This window comes from Hypanus sabinus, chromosome 6 (genome assembly GCF_030144855.1).
Source record: "Hypanus sabinus isolate sHypSab1 chromosome 6, sHypSab1.hap1, whole genome shotgun sequence".
NCBI lineage: Eukaryota > Metazoa > Chordata > Chondrichthyes > Myliobatiformes > Dasyatidae > Hypanus > Hypanus sabinus.
The window spans coordinates 4802185-4819795 of NC_082711.1; the positions used below are offsets into that span (position 1 = coordinate 4802185).

General features: G+C 47.5%; 1 protein-coding gene across 6 annotated transcripts in view; it reads right to left on the reverse strand.

Moving 5' to 3' along the window:
- The window catches only part of wdr97 (WD repeat domain 97), a 191535-nt gene that overhangs the window by 20604 nt on the left and 153320 nt on the right, over positions 1-17611 (reverse strand). For all 6 annotated transcript variants that reach the window (XM_059971585.1, XM_059971581.1, XM_059971583.1 and 3 more), the window contains 2 exons: positions 16360-16530; positions 12915-13112 (listed from right to left, as the gene is read on the reverse strand). In XM_059971585.1, the coding sequence (XP_059827568.1) occupies positions 12915-13112; positions 16360-16530 (369 nt within the window). The remainder of the gene's footprint in view (positions 1-12914; positions 13113-16359; positions 16531-17611) is intronic.

A 17611-nucleotide genomic window follows, 5' to 3' on the forward strand; every position in this document is an offset into this window, starting at 1 on the left:
TTGAGGAGTGACAGGTTGGGATGTTTCAGCAGTGGTGAGCTCCGCCCGGTTGTTGGAATAACGTCCAGCCCTAAAGGGGCGGAGGCGTGGGCGGAGCGGACCTCTCAGTTGTTGGGTGAGTGGCAGTGCTTGGCTGAGGAAAAGCGACAGGGACGGGTTGAAAGTTTGAGTAGGCGGGCTGGTGACTTTGTTAGAACTGTTGGGCGCAATTACCTCGAAGTGACCGCTGCCAGTTCTGGGAAAGTGTGGGAAAATGCGTGTGGTTTGACTGGAAGTCAAATGCCGCAGCTGGGGGGCTTATCATATCCGTGGCAGGAGATTGGTGGGAAGTTTTTAGGGTATCCCTTTTTGCCTAGGGGGGCAGATAAATTGCTTGTGGTGCCAAGGGGATCTGTCAAGGGGATCAGTTGTTCCGTTGATTCGAGAGATGTCGGGAAACTTAGAGGAGGCCCAGTGGGGGAATGGCTTGGGGTCTCTGGGGGAGCACGTTCCCAGCAATGTACCAAGGAACTCCCGAAAGGAGCAGACTCTATTCCTGAAGGCTTAGGGCGCACAGGTGTTGTTACGGATGGATGGAAGTCAAGTTAAAGCCATCCTCGGCACCGGGGCGCCGGTTAAGTTGCTGTACAGTTTGTTTCATAACCGTTATTGGAAGCATTTACCCTTGGCGACATTGAGGACACTGGAGATTCGGGGTACCAGTGCCAGTGATTATCCAGACGACAGTTGTTGGTCAGTGAAAATGGAGTTCTTAGAGGCAAATGTGGAGGAGACTGAGGTTCAGGAATCGTTAATGCTGATGTGTCCGGACCCTGTTGAGACGGGCAGCATTTCTGTTCTAGAGAGAACCAATATCCTGTTGGTGCGCTTGGGGGCCTGCCCGGAGGAGGTGGGTGAGCGCTGTTTGGAGACATTGTCAATGCACCCAGGGTTTCAAGCTGCTTGTGCGGACGTGTGTAGCAGCATTGGGCCGATACCGAATTCAAACAAGAGCCAGTGGTGGTACGGCCTGGGGGAAGTATCTGAGGGTGAGATCCTCTTAGTGGACGCTGCGAAATACCACGAGGGAGGGGAGTTGACTGCTGAAGACACCTCGGAGAGAGAGAGGTTGCGGCGAATGGCCCCTGAAGCCGTGGAAGACGTAGGCAGCGTGTGTGTGGATTATATTGCGTTGAAGAAGCGCACTGTCAGTGACCAGAATATGGCCCTGAGGGCCGAAGAGGCGATGGCCTGTCTGAGTGGTGCGAAATGGTTTAAGGTGCTGGATCTGAGGAGTGGATGTTGCCAGATCCCGATGAGTGGGGCCGACAAGGAGAAGACGGCCGTTATAAATTCCCTAGGAGTCTTCGGGTCCGAAAAGATGCCACAGGGCATATCTGGAGCCCTTGCAACCTTCCTGCTGGGCAGGTGGAAGACCATAGGGGATGTGGAGGCGTTTGGAGTTTTGGTGTATGTGGATGATCTCTTGGTGTTTGGATTTGCCTCAGGAGAATATGAAGTGAGGTCGTTGCAGGAGCAGCTGAGAATTACCGAGTTAAAGTGTTTTCGGGACACGTGCCAGGGCTGGCGAAGGTCGCAGCTCGTGAGAGACTGTCTCTACGGAATCAAGTTTGAAATGAAGACGGAGAGACTGGAGAAAGTGATCTGGAACCATTTGGAAGACTTACAAGTTGGAGAGAATGAAGAAAGTTGTCTGACTGAGGGTAATAGCAAACTGAGAACCCAGAGAGGGGAGTTTGCGGAGGTGAAGAAATTACAGACGAATCTCAGCAGAGAGAAGCGGAAGCTTGAAGGGAACCTGAAGATGACCATCGACAGTTCAAATGAAGTGCAAAACCTGAAAGTTGATCTGGAAGAAGTCATGAGGAAGAAAAAGCTGGAGAGAAGTGCAGTGAATACTGAACAGGAGGCTGAAGAGACTGCGGGAGCAGTGCAGGCCACGTGTTTCCGTTTGGAGAAGATCAAACAGCAGCTACCGATCACAGGAATGAGGAAGAATACAGATTCGATGGATGATGTGCTGGATGTGTGGTACATGCTGCCTTTTGCTGACTTTCCCTCGATTGAGGAAGAGACCTTTGGCCCTTCTCCCATTGAGTCAGGTGTAGCGGGGAGGGTTAGCTGTGTGCAGTGTGGGGCATGAGTGAGAGGTTGAGAGAGGAGTTGGTAGTGGGCCCAAGGTATCCCCAGTTGTGTCCGAGCCTGAAGGGTTTAGGTGAGGGGGTACAGAGGCCTCAGAAGGGTTAGGGAACTCCCAGATAGTTGGCCTAAGTAGCGCCTGAGGAACAGGGCCTGAGGGTTACTGTGTGGGGAGGAGATGTCACTGTTTGTGCTTGGGTTACGGTGTGTTGGCAGGAAAGGTGGCGAGTTATTTAGTAGTCATGAGGACATGACTTTTATTTGGTGGAGGGAGAGTGTAAAGAGGGTTTCTTCTTTTTGTTAACTAGCAGGAATGCTAATTTACTGATAACGAGAATGGTATTCCTTTGTAAACCAAATGGGGATTAATGTTCTTTCTTCTGAGTCTGTAAGCTTTTGTTGACGGGCTTTTGGGCAGATCGGCGCGAGGGAGTCGAGAGAGAGGACGCAATGCTCTAAGCTGGGCGAGGATCGGACCCCAAAGGGGGGTCCGAGGTCGGGAGATTCTCCGAGGAGGAGGGGGATGAAGCTAGATGTGCTTGGTTGATCACTTGGAGGGTCCTGAGCTGTTTGGAGAGTCCGAGGAGTTCGGAGGGTCCTGAGCTGCGAGTCGAGGAGTTCGGAGGGGATCGAATGGTGGCCAGAAGACTTCAGAAATTGAGCTCCAACGGCTGTGCACGAAGTGGTTTGGACTTTGATAAGTTTGGCGCCTTTTCTTTAATTTTCTCTTCATATATACTGTATCGTTATTAATCACTTAGTTATAGTAACCTTTATAAATTGTACTCATTTAATCGCATATGGTGTACTGTCTGTTTTTGGGTGAGGCGGGGACCTCACACAGCATCCACACCAGCTGATTACCCAGTTTGGTGGGGCCGAAGGCTGCTCCCCCTAGACGAGAACGAGCTGAGCGAGCCTGAGGCGACCCAGGGGGTTACACATATCATTTAGTCTGGTGGCCAAAAAGCTCAATTTTGATTTCATCTGACTATAGAACCCTCTTCCAGCTGACTTCAGAGTCTCCCATTTGGCTTCTTGCAAACTTTAGACGAGATTTCATGTAAGTTTTATCAAGTGCCTTTCTCTTTGCCACTCTCCCATAAAGCTGTGACTGGTGAAGCACCTGGGCAACAGTTGTTGTCTGCACAGTCTCTCCCATCTCAGCCACTGAAGATTGTAACTCTTCCAGAGTTGTCACAGGTCTCTTCGTGGCCTCTTCTTGCACGCTCACTCAGTTTTTGAGGACGGCCTGCTCTGGGCAGATTTACAGCTGTGCCATATTCTTTCCATTTCTTCATGATTGACTTTACTCCAAGGGATATTCAGTGAGTTGAAAATTTTTTTGTATCCATCTCCTGACTTGTGCTTTTCAATAACCTTTTCGTGGAGTTGCTTGAAGTGTTCTTTTGTCTTCACGTATAGTTTTTGCCCGGATACTGACTCACCAGCAGTATACAGGTGTACTTTTACTACAATAATTTGAAACACCTTAACTACACAGAGGGGATCGTCACTTAACTAATTTAGTGACCAATCAGCTTCTCCAGTGATGATTTGGAGTGTCATATTAAAGAAGGTGAATACCTATGCAATCAATTATTTTGTGTTTTATATTTGTAATTAATTCAGATCACTTTGTAGAAATAAAAACACAAAATGCTGGCAGAACTCAGCAGGCCAGACAGCATCTATGGGAGGAGGTAGTGATGACGTTTCGGGCCGAAACCCTTTATCAGGAGTCTCCAAGGGTTTTGGCCTGAAACGTCGTCACTACCTCCTCCCACAGATGCTGTCTGGCCTGCTGAGTTCTGTCAGCATTTTGTGTTTTTATTTATTTCCAGCATCTGCAGATTCACTCATGTGCACTTTGTAGAAATCTGTTTTCACTTTGACACAAAAGAGTCTTTTTCTGTTGTCAAAAAAAGTTAAATTAAATCCACTGTGATTCAATCTTGTAAAACAAAAAAGTACAAACTTCCAAGGGAGAGTGAATACTTTTTATAGGCACTGTATATCACACGCCTCTGACACCCTGTCCATGTCCATCATCCCTCCACTTATGCCTCCATCATTCCCTCCATCTCCGTCTCTGTCACCCCATTCCCTTCCACTGCTGTCACCCCCTCCATCTACAGCTCCGTTACCCCTTCCATCTCTGTTACCCTTTCGGCCTCCTTCACCCCTCTGTCCGCGTCTCTCCGTCCATTTTTGTCTCTATCTCTGACCCACCAACTCCTCTGACCCACCACCCCTCTGTCCCCACCACTCCCTCCAACTGTCTCCACTTCCCACCTCCATCCCCATCACCCCTTCAATCTCAGTGACCGTCACCCTTTCTGACTCTGTCTCTGTCACACTTCAGTCTCGGTGACCCTCACCCCTTCAATCTCAGTGACCATCACCCCTTCAATCTCAGTGACCGTCACCCCTTCTGACTCTGTCTCTGTCACCCCTTCAGTCACGGTGACCATCACCCCTTCTGACTCTGTCTCTGTCACCCCTTCTGACTCTGTCTCTGTCACCCCTTCAGTCTCGGTGACCCTCACCCCTTCTGACTCTGTCTCCTGTCACCCTTCAGTCTCGGTGACCCTCACCCCTTCAGTCTCAGTGACCGTCACCCCTTCAATCTCAGTGACCGTCACACCTTCTGACTCTGTCTCTGTCACCCCTTCAGTCTCGGTGACCATCACCCCTTCTGACTCTGTCTCTGTCACCCCTTCTGACTCTGTCTCTGTCACCCCTTCAGTCTCAGTGACCGTCACCCCTTCAGTCTCAATGACCGTCACCCCTTCTGACTCTGTCTCCTGTCACCCTTCAGTCTCGGTGACCCTCACCCCTTCAGGCTCGGTGACCGTCACCCCTTCAATCTCAGTGACCGTCACCCCTTTAGTCTCAGTGACCGTCACCCCTTCAATCTCAGTGACCGTCACCCCTTCTGATTCTGTCTCTGTCACCCCTTCAGTCTCAGTGACTGTCACCCCTTCTGACTCTGTCTCTGTCACCCCTTCAGTCTCAGTGACCGTCACCCCTTCAACCTCAGTGACCGTCACCCCTTCAATCTCAGTGACCGTCACCCCTTCTGACTCTGTCTCAGTCACCCCTTCTGACTCTGTCTCTGTCACCCATTCAGTCTCGGTGACCATCACCCCTTCAATCTCAGTGACCGTCACCCCTTCAATCTCAGTGACCGTCGCCCCTTCTGATTCTGTCTCTGTCACCCCTTCAGTCTCAGTGACCGTCACCCCTTCAATCTCAGTGACCGTCACCCCTTCTGATTCTGTCTCTGTCACCCCTTCAGTCTCGGTGACCGTCACCCCTTCAATCTCAGTGACCGTCACCCCTTCAATCTCAGTGACCATCACCCCTTCTGACTCTGTCTCAGTCATCCCTTCAATCTCAGTGACCGTCACCCCTTCTGATTCTGTCTCTGTCACCCCTTCAATCTCAGTGACCGTCACCCCTTCTGATTCTGTCTCTGTCACCCCTTCAGTCTCGGTGACCATCACCCCTTCAATCTCAGTGACCGTCACCCCTTCTGTCTCTGTCTCTGTCACCCCTTCAGTCTCAGTGACCGTCACCCCTTCTGATTCTGTCTCTGTCACCCCTTCAGTCTCAGTGACCATCACCCCTTCTGATTCTGTCTCTGTCACCCCTTCAGTCTCAGTGACCGTCACCCCTTCAATCTCAGTGACCGTCACCCCTTCTGACTCTGTCTCTGTCACCCCTTCAGTCTCAGTGACCGTCACCCCTTCTGACTCTGTCTCTGTCACCCCTTCAGTCTCAGTGACCGTCACCCCTTCAATCTCAGTGACCGTCACCCCTTCTGACTGTCTCTGTCACCCCTTCAGTCTCAGTGACCGTCACCCCTTCTGACTCTGTCTCTGTCACCCCTTCAGTCTCAGTGACCGTCACCCCTTCTGACTCTGTCTCTGTCACCCCTTCAGTCTCAGTGACCGTCACCCCTTCTGACTCTGTCTCTGTCATCCCTTCAGTCTCAGTGACCGTCACCCCTTCAATCTCAGTGACCATCACCCCTTCTGACTCTGTCTCTGTCACCCCTTCAGTCTCAGTGACCGTCACCCCTTCTGACTCTGTCTCTGTCACCCTTCAGTCTCGGTGACCGTTACCCCTTCAGTCTCAGTGACTGTCACCCCTTCTGACTCTGTCTCTGTCATCCATCTCCATCTCCTCCTCTGTCTAATTCTCCAATCTCCATCTCTGTCTCCATCTCTGTCACCCCTCTCTCTGTCTCCATCTCAGTCTCCATTACCCAAGACACAAGTCCATAGGACCAGAATTAGGCCATTCAGCCCATCGAGTCTTCTCTGTCATTCCATCAAGGCTGATCCCAGATCCTACTCAATCTTGTACACCTGCCTTCTCACCATATCCTTTGATGCCCTGACCAATCAGGAAACAATCAACTTCTGCCTTAAATATACAGAGGGACTTCGCTTCCACCACAATCTGTGGTGCAGCATTCCACAGATGCACTACTCTCCAGATAAAGAAATTCCTCCTTACCTCTGTTCTAAAAGGTTACCCCTCAAATTTGAGGCTGTACCCTCTAGTTCTGGATACCCCCACCATAGGAAACATCCTCTCCACATCCACCCTGTCGAGTCCTTTCAACATTCAGTAGGTTTCAATGAGATCCCCACACATTCTTCTGAATTCCAGTGAGTACAGGCCCAAAGCTGCCAAACACTCCTCAAATGTTAACCCCTCCACTCCCAGAATCTTCCTCGTGAACTTCCTCTGGACTCTCCAATGACAATATATCCTGTCTGTGGTATGGGGCCCAAAACTGTTGACAATATTCCCAGCATGCCTTATAAAGGCTCAGCTTTATATTTCCCTTGAAATAAATGCCAACATTGCATTTGCCTTCTTTACCACAGGCTCAACCTGTAAATTAACCTTCTGGGAGTCTTGCACGAGGACTCCTTAGTCCCTCTGTACCTCTGATGTTTGAATCTTCTCCCCATTTCGGTAACAGACCACTATTGATCCTTTTACCAAAATGTATTATCATACATTTCCCAACACTGTATTCCATCTGCCAACCTCTTCCCATTCTTCCAATTTGTCTAAGTCCTGCTACAATCACCTTGCTTCCTCAGCACTTCCTACTCCTCCACCTATCCTCGTATATTCCGCAAACTTTGCCATAAAGCCATCAATTCCACCATCTAAATCACTGACAAACAATACGAACAGTAGCTGTTTCAATCTCCGTCTCCACCTTCTGCCTCTGTCTCAATCAGTCATCTCCATCTCCCCCTCAGTCTCCATCACGTCACCATGTCCATCTCCAACACTGACGCCCCCTCCCCATGTCCATCTCCTTATTCTATTTCTGTCTCTCCCTCCCCCACTGCCGCCATTTCCATCTCCGTCACCATCAACCCGTCTCCATCACTCATCTCTGCCTCCCACTCTGTCTATGTCTCCAGTCTCCATCTCACAAGATCATAAGACAAAGGAGCAGAAGTAGGCCATTCGGCCCATCCAGTCTGCTCCACCACTCCACCATAAGCTAAACTATTCTCCCGTCTAATCCCAATTTCTGGCTTTTTTCCCATATCCCTTGATACCCTGACTAATTAGATACCTATCAATATCCTCCTTAAACACCCTCAATGATCGGGCCTCCACTGCTGTATGTGGCAACAAATTCCATAAATCCACGACCCCCTGGCTAAATGCATTTCTCCTCATCTCTGTTTTAAATGAGTACCCTCTAATTCTAAGACTGTGACCTCTTGTCCTGGACTCACCCACCAAGGGAAACAGCCTTTCCACATCTACTCTGTCCAGCCCTTTCAACATTTGAAAGGTTTCTAAAGATCCCCTCTCATTCTTCTATACTCTAATGAATACAATCCAAGAGCCGACAAACGCTCCTCATATGTTAGTCCCTGCATTCCAGGAATCATCCTCGTGAATCTTCTCTGAACTCACTCCAACATCAGCACATCCTTTCTAAGATAGAGGGCCCAAAACTGCACACAGTATTCTAAATGGGGTCTCACCAGTGCCCCATAGAGCCTCATCAACACCTCCTTACTCTTATACACTATTCCTCTTGAAATGAATGCCAACATAGCATTCGCTTTCCTTACTGCCGATCCAACCTGGTGGTTAACCTTTACGGTATCCTACACTAGGACCCCCAATTCCCTTTGCACTTCCGATTTTGAATATTCTCCCCATCTAAATAATACTCCGCCCGATTGTTTCTTCTTCCAAAATGTACAACCGTACATTTCTCAACATTGTATTTCATCTGCCATTTCTTTGCCCACTCTCCTAAACTGACCAAGTCTCTCTGTAACCTCTCTGTTTCTTCAACACTTCCTGCTCCTCCACCTATCTTGGTGTCATCCGCAAATTTAGCCACAAAACCATTTAATCCATAATCTAAATCATCGATATACAGTGTAAAAAGAAGCGGCCCCAACACCTACCCCTGCGGAACACCACTAGTAACCGGCAACCAACCAGGATAGGATCCCTTTATTCCCACTCTTTGCTTTCTGCCTATCAGCCAATGCTCCACCCATTCCAATATCCTTCCTGTAATTCCATGGGCCCTCATCTGATTAAGCAGCCTCTTATACAGCACCTTATCAAGGGCCTTTTGAAAATCCAAATACACAACATCCACAGCCTCTCCCTTGTCAATCTTATTTGAGATTACCTCCAAAAATTCCAATAGGTTGGTGAGGCAGGATCTTCCCTTCATGAAACCATGCTGGCTTGGGCCTATTTTGTCATGCACCTCAAGGTAATTCATAACCTCATCCTTGAGAATGGAATCCAATAATTTTCCAACTACCGATGTCAGTCTAATAGGTCTGTAATTTTCTTTTTGCTGCCCCCCTCCTTTCTTAAACAGTGGAACTACATTTGCGACCTTCCAGTCCTCCGGAACCATGCCAGAGTCTATTGATTCCTGGAAGCTCATTTCCAATGCCTCCACAATCTCCAAAGCCACCTCCTTCAGAACCCATGGGTGCACCTCATTCGGACCAGGAGACTTATCTATCTGTACAATGTCCTGGGTATGTTACTCAAAATGGCCTCTTTGGTTTGTTACAAGTAGGAATGTTTCTTTGTCGGATAAGTTTTTCTCTAGCCGTTGTTTCACTTTAGAATGGCTGATATGGTAATTGTATTCATTTGTTAATCAATGGGGAATGTCATTGTGTCTTGTGATGCTGGGAACTTGGGGGAGGGGTTTTCGCGGGTTTTTTGGGGGAGGCCGAGGAAGACACTGAAGAAGGTGGACATGTGCTGGACTGCTCGTAAGACCACCGGGGTGGTCCCAGGTGCGACGGCCGGATGGGTCGATTGGTTCGTTGATTGAGCTCCAACGAGTGCACTAAACAGACTGAACTTTGATAAGTGGCGCCTTTTGTTTTTTTTCCTTGTGTATATATATTGTATTGCTTACTACTCTTTTTAATTTTAGTAAACTCTTTAAAGTGTATTTCATAACGGTATTTGTTGTGGATTTGATACTGTTGGCGGGCTCGAGGCGTAAACTCGATTCTCACAGCACCTGCGTGTACGGGAGGTGGGTTGGTGAGTGGCTGGATCTCCTTTTCCCCTAGACATATACCAGCCTGTTGGGTAAGGGTTACATATCCTTAGTCCATTGAGCTTCCCAAGCACTTTTTCTCTAGTAATCTTGACTGTATCTAATTCAATTCCCTGAGACCTCCAGCTTTCAGGTATGTTGCTAATGTCTTCCACTGTGAAGCCTGATGCAAAATACTCGTTTAGTTCCTCTGCCATCTCTTTGTTACCCATTATAATTTCTCCAGCATCCTTTTCAATCGGTCCTATATCTACCCGTGTCACTCTTTTACTCCATGTATTTAAAAAAACTTAGTGTCCTTTTTTATGTTAATTGCCAATTTCCTTTCATCATTCATCTTTTCTTTCCTAATAACTTTCTTAGTTTCCTTCTGTAAATTTTTAAAGTTCGTCCAGTCCTCAGTTTTCCCACTAATTTTTGCTTCCTTGTACGCTGCCTCTTTTGCTTTTATTTTAACCTTAACTTCTCTCGTTAGCCACATTTGTGTCATTTTCCCTTTTATGATTTTCTTTTTTCTTGGAATATATTTTTCCTGCGCTTTCCTTATTTCTTGTAGGAATTTCATCCAATTCTGCTCTACTGTCCCTCCATCTAGCTTACTTTTCCAATCAACTTGGGCCAGTTCCTCTCTCATACCACTGTAATTTCCTTTGTGTCACTGAAATATCAATACACCTGATACCAGCTTCTCCTTTTCAAATTTGAAACTGAACTCGATCATATTACGATCACTACTTCCAAGGGGTTCCATTACCTCTAGCTCCCTAATCACCTCAGGTTCATTACACAGCACCCAATCCAAAACAGCCGATCCCCTGGTGGGCTTATGGACAAGCTGCTCCAGAAAGCCATCCCGTAGGCATTCTACAAACTCCCTCTCCTGAGATCCAGTATCTTCCTGACTTTTCCAATCCACTTTCATATTAAAATCTCCCATAGTTATCTTGACATTTACCTTCTGACACGCTTTTTCTATTTCCAGCTGTAACCTGTAGTCTACATCACATCTCCATCACATTCTCCCCCTTCCCATGTCACCTCCTCCATCTCTGTCACCCTCAACCCCTCCATCTGTCACCCTCACCTCCTCCATCTGTCATCCTCAACCCCTCCATCTGTCACCCTCAACCCCTCCATTTCTGTCTCCCCCCTTCCCCCTCAGTCTCTGTCTCCATATCCCCATTATCGCCTTTGTCTCCGACTCCCCCTTCATCACTCCCCTCTGTCAGTCACTCTCAACCCCTCCATCTCCATTTTGCCCTCTGTCACCCTCAACCCCTCTGTCTCTGGAACAGTGTTGTAGGAACTGTATGCTGGGTGTGATTGTATCTACTGTAGTCAGTGTGTGATGGTGTGACTGTATCTGCTGTAGTCACTGTGTGTGATGGGTGTGACTGTATCTGCTGTAGTCACTGTGTGTGATGGTGTGACTGTATCTGTTGTAGTCACTGTGTGTGACGGATATGACTGTATCTGCTGTAGTCACTGTGTGTGACAGTGTGACTGTATCTGCTGTAGTCACTGTGTGTGATGGCTGTGACTGTATCTGCTGTAGTCACTGTGTGTGATGGTGTGACTGTATCTGCTGTAGTCACTGTGTGTGATGGTGTGACTGTATCTGCTGTAGTCACTGTGTGTGATGGGTGTGACTGTATCTGCTGTAGTCACTGTGTGTGATGGTGTGACTGTATCTGCTGTAGTCACTGTGTGTGATGGGTGTGACTGTATCTGCTGTAGTCACTGTGTGTGATGGTGTGACTGTATCTGCTGTAGTCACTGTGTGTGATGGGTGTGACTGTATCTGCTGTAGTCACTGTGTGTGATGGGTGTGACTGTATCTGCTGTAGTCACTGTGTGTGATGGTGTGACTGTATCTGTTGTAGTCACTGTGTGTGATGGGTGTGACTGTATCTGCTGTAGTCACTGTGTGTGATGGTGTGACTGTATCTGCTGTAGTCACTGTGTGTGATGGTGTGACTGTATCTGCTGTAGTCACTGTGTGTGATGGGTGTGACTGTATCTGCTGTAGTCACTGTGTGTGATGGTGTGACTGTATCTGCTGTAGTCACTGTGTGTGATGGGTGTGACTGTATCTGCTGTAGTCACTGTGTGTGATGGTGTGACTGTATCTGTTGTAGTCACTGTGTGTGACGGATATGACTGTATCTGCTGTAGTCACTGTGTGTGACAGTGTGACTGTATCTGCTGTAGTCACTGTGTGTGATGGCTGTGACTGTATCTGCTGTAGTCACTGTGTGTGATGGTGTGACTGTATCTGCTGTAGTCACTGTGTGTGATGGCTGTGACTGTATCTGCTGTAGTCACTGTGTGTGATGGGTGTGACTGTATCTGCTGTAGTCACTGTGTGTGATGGTGTGACTGTATCTGCTGTAGTCACTGTGTGTGATGGGTGTGACTGTATCTGCTGTAGTCACTGTGTGTGATGGGTGTGACTGTATCTGCTGTAGTCACTGTGTGTGATGGTGTGACTGTATCTGCTGTAGTCACTGTGTGTGATGGGTGTGACTGTATCTGCTGTAGTCACTGTGTGTGATGGTGTGACTGTATCTGCTGTAGTCACTGTGTGTGATGGGTGTGACTGTATCTGCTGTAGTCACTGTGTGTGATGGTGTGACTGTACCTGCTGTAGTCACTGTGTGTGATGGTGTGACTGTATCTGCTGTAGTCACTGTGTGTGATGGGTGTGACTGTATCTGCTGTAGTCACTGTGTGTGATGGTGTGACTGTATCTGCTGTAGTCACTGTGTGTGATGGTGTGACTGTATCTGCTGTAGTCACTGCGTGTGATGGTGTGACTGTATCTGCTGTAGTCACTGCGTGTGATGGTGTGACTGTATCTGCTGTAGTCACTGTGTGTGATGGTGTGACTGTATCTGCTGTAGTCACTGCGTGTGATGGTGTGACTGTATCTGCTGTAGTCACTGTGTGTGATGGTGTGACTGTATCTGCTGTAGTCACTGTGACTATATTTTCTGTATTTGCACCTTGGCCCCAGGTTAACAATGTTTGATTTAGCTTTATAAATGTATCAGTTTGAATAATAATTAAACTTGAACTTGATTGGCACGATCAGATACATGGCACAGGATGGGTCCGTGGTCTGGGAGAAGCCCCAGCAGTGCAGATGTGGGGGTAGGGTTTGTACCTCTGCTTGTGGAGGGTTGGGCCCACTGAGGATGGCCAGGAGAGTTTCCTGAGCCAGACGAGAGACGGCGGCTGGCTGCGACGGCAGCAGCATGGCCAGAACGTTGGTGACCTCCTCCTTCACCTTGTACTCAGCCGTCCATAGCAGGTTAATGAGCATCAGCACAAAGCCCTCGTCCGTCAGGTCTGGTGAGAACGTCTGCCACGTATGGGGAAACAAGCCAGCAAGCAGCTGAGTTTATTGCAATACATAACAGAATAAAGTCCAATAAACTCTTCTTGGGCTTCCAGCCGGGTACAGCTATATCTGACATACTAAAGCCTGAAAGCACATATCTCCGGCCTCAAGGGCAGCTTCTACCCCACTGAATGGCTCCCTGTTGACCCCAGAATCTACCCCGTTACGACACCCTCTCCGTAACTGTAACACTTTATTTTGCATTCTGCTTTTGCTTTACCTCGTTCTACCTCATTGCACTGCTGTGTTGAAATAATCTGTTTGGACCACATTTTTCAAAGGACCCTGGTACATCTGCCAATAATAAATCAATTTACAGTTTACAAGGGAAGTGCAGCGAGGGTAGACAATAAGGTGTGAGGGCCACAGCAAGGTAGATTGGGAGATCATCAGTTCTGATTTCAGGAAGAGTGGGAGACAAGGGGTTGGAGTGGAGTGGTGCAGGGATAAGCAAGTAACAGGCCAGTTAGTTTGAGACAGTGGCATGAAAGCTGTTATAAGCCTGCTGCTACCTGCTCACATTTTAGAGACCAGCGGACAACTCATACACGGTAGCAGAAGGTTCAGGAACATTTAAAAACCTTCTTCACAGGTCAGGCACGGTTAAATAAGAAGCATAAAATGTAAATGAGAACAAATTAAAGAGCTCGTGTCCTTGAAACTGGATAACTCACAGTTCCCAGAAACATTATTTCACAGCTGTGCAGACCAACCAATGTCCTGAGCAGGCAATTTTCTACACCGCCTGAAAACTGTGAGGCACTTTAAATGTTTTCTTTTGTAGATGAAGGTTTATTAATAATGAGCTACTGACTTCCATTCTGTGTTTATTGTTACAATTTGTAAGTCTGTTTTAACTTGAAACATCGACACTGACACAAAAACTCTAAAATGTTTCAAAGTAGAGGTTGTGGTACATTTATTAATTAGAAAATTTATGGATTATTTTCATTAACATATAATTAATTACAGGGTATTTCACAGTTAAATTAACATAGATTTCAAAATTATATTAATATTACATAAAAGAAAATTCCATCTGCATTGCAACAAATCCAATGTGCATGGGAGCATTTCAGTTACTGTGCGGCTGTGCATCAGCCCAGCTTCGAGGGAATAGTGGTCCCCAGTGAAATAAAAACCAAAATCTCCAAAGAGGACAGAACTGTGGTGGCTATGGCCAGCATTTTATACATCCCTGGTTTCAGGAATAGGGCTCAGGAATGGGAGACGAGGGTTGGAGTGGTGTGGGGATAAGCAAGTAACAACAGGCAGTTAGTTTAAATTCTAAACACAAGGGTTTCTACAGATGTTGGAAATCCAGAGCAACACACACAGAATGGTGGAGGAACTCAGCTGGTCAGGCAGCATCTATGGAGAGGAATAAACAGTTGACATTTTGCATCAATTTCTTTCAGCAGGACTGGAAAGAATCCCTCACCTTTCATCTGGATAGCCTCCAACCTCAAGGCATGAACATCAGTTTCTCTAACTTCCAGTAACTTCTCCCCCATCTCCCTTTTCTTTTTCCATTCCCCATTCCAGTTCCCCTCTCACCTCTTCCCTTCTCCTCACCTGCCCATCACCCCCTCTGGTTCCCTTCTTCCTTCCTTTCTCCCATGGTCCAATCGCCTCTCTTATCAGATTCCTCCTTCTCCAGCTCTTTACCTCTTCCACCTATCACCTCTCAGCTTCTCACTACAACCCCTTCCCCACCCGACCACCTTCCTCCTCACCTGCTCTCACCTATCATCTGTCAACTCGTCATCCTCCCATCCCCTCGCCTTCTTATTCTGCCCTCTTCCCCCTTCCTTTACAGTCCTGCTGAAGGATTCCGGCCTGAAGCGTTGAGTGTCTATTCCTCTCCAGGGTTCAGAACGTACAACACGGAACAGCATAGCCCTCGGGCCAAACACAATTCTTGGAGATGTGGAGGAACAGAGGACTCATGTCCAAAGTTACTACACAGGTTGATAGGGTTGTTAAGAAGGTGTGTGCAGTGTCAGGGGGCTGAGTTCACGAGGTAATGGTGCAGCTCTAAGTCTCTGGGTTGTAACAGATTATTTATTTATTTAGAGATACTATGTGGACAGACCCTTCTGACCCTTCGAACCACGCTGCTCAGCAACCCACTGATTTAACCCCAGCCTAATCACGGGGCAATTTACAATGACAAATTAACTGGTCCGCCTTCAGAAGGTGCGAGGGAACCATACATTCCGCAGGGAGGACGTAGGAATTGAACTCCCACGCCTCGAACTGTAATAGCATCGTGCTGTTACACTATAATGGCTTCACTTCCGGTAAGACAGCAGCACCCGCAGTTGCAGTGGCCTCATGGGGGCCAAGCAAAGGTGCTTTTCTCTTTGTTAAATGTGTTTTTTTTCATTGTAAGACTATACTGGACTCCAGTAACTATGGGTACAGCAGGTCTGTCACATCAGTAAGCTGGCCAGACGGGAGACACGGTGGAAAGCCGCATCAAGGAGCACAGGAGGTGTATCTGTTGTGGTTACCCGGAGAAACTGGCAGTGGCAGAACATTGCAATCGCAATGGCCATAGGATTGGCCTCAATGGTACAAAACTACTGTGCAGTGCCAATGGCTTTTGGACCGCCTGGTAAAGGAAGTCATTGAAATAAAACCTACTTGTACATAGTTCTTTCCATTTGCTTCTTTTCTCTTTCCACTCTTTTCTATAAGTGTATACCTCAGATAAATACTTAGTGGAGATTTGTGATATATATGTACAATGTCTGAAATACATCTTATGGAAATGTGTGTTTGATGATGAACTTCAATAAAAAAAAATTACAAAAAAAAACCAGAGGAAAAGAGTTTTAACAAAGACGAAGGTCTCACTGTAAGTAAGAACTGGAATTTGATTCTAAACAAGGTGGGAGAGTGGAAATCTTATTGGATGAGGACTAACCAATCAGGAGGGACAGATACAGGGGTATAAATACCACCAGACTAGACATGTCTGGGCATCATCCCTGAAGAAAACGGCAGAGTTTGTCATTGAAACATCGATTCTAATCGATACCTGTACCCAACTTGAAACCCAAGAAGTGCTTATTCATCATATTCGCTGGGAAAACACTAGACCCTTTCTGATTTGACGTGTAAAGCTGGGAGTGAACAGAAGGGTCCCATTTCTTTCTGCATTCAGGAGATCACATCGGGTGTTACAGCATTTGGCTCTTACCTTGGAATCTGCATTGGGAAAGGCTTTATTAAACCAGGCCTCCCCCTTGAACCGTTGAACTGGCATTGGGAGAGGAGGTGAGTGCGAGACTTCTGGTTCCTGTGACAGAGATCTGCGCTGGGCTGGACTGGGCCTGGATACTGGAGTGGTGAGTTTTTCCACCTTTGGTTTCTGTCAGCAAGAGAGTGAGAGTGAGAGTCAGCGAATGAGAGAGCAAGTGTGAGAAAGCACATGTGAGAGAGTAAGTAAACGAGCGAGAGTGAGTGATGAGAGAGTCCGAGAGAGTGAGACTGACTAAGAAAAAGACGGTGCAGGAGACTGTGAGGAGCCTTCTATGCTCACTTTGACATGGACAAACCTTCAAAAAGTCCCACACGTCCAATGAATCTCTTGGGGCTGATGTGAAAGCATTCTTCACGAGAGGGTTAACCCACAGAAAGGATTCAGCCAGATGGGGTACCTGGCTGAGTACTAAAGACCTGTGATGATCAACTGGCTGGAGTGTTCACTGAGACCTTTAACCTCTTGCTTTGGCAGTCTGAGTTACCCACTTGCTTCAAGCAGGCTTCAATTATACCGATGCGTAAGTGGAGCGACCAACCAACAGAGAGGGAGTGTCTGAAAACAGCTACCTTTTCAATTAGGTCCACAATCAATGTTTAAAAGGCAGAGATTCACCGCAGTTTTTATGACATGTGCAGTGACCAATCAACGTGGAAAGAATGCATAAAAAGAACTACCTTTTCGATTACAAGCACAACAAAATCTGCAGATGCTGGAGATCCAAAGCGACACATACAAAGTGCTGGAGGAACTCAGCAGGCCAGGCAGCATCTATGGAAAAGAGTAAACAGTCGATGTTTTGGGCCGAAACCCTTTGGCAGGACTAGAAGGGAAGATGAGAAGTCAGAGGAAGTGCAAGGTAGCAGGTGATAGGTGACACCAGGAGAAGGGCTGAAAGTCTGGAGAAGGGGAATCTGAAGGAGAGGACAGGAGACCATGGAAGGAGGAGTGCCAGAGGGAGGTGATGAGAGAGGGAAATGGGAATGAGGAATGATGAACAAGAGGGGAGGGGCAATTACCGGAAGTTCGAGAAATCGATGTTCATGTCGTCAGGTTGGAGGCTACCCAGACAGAATACAAGGTGCTGCTTCTCCAACCTGAGGGTGGCCTCATCATGGCAGTGGAGGAGGCCATGGACTGACATGTCGGAACGGGAATGGGATGTAGAATTAAAATGGGTGGCCACTAG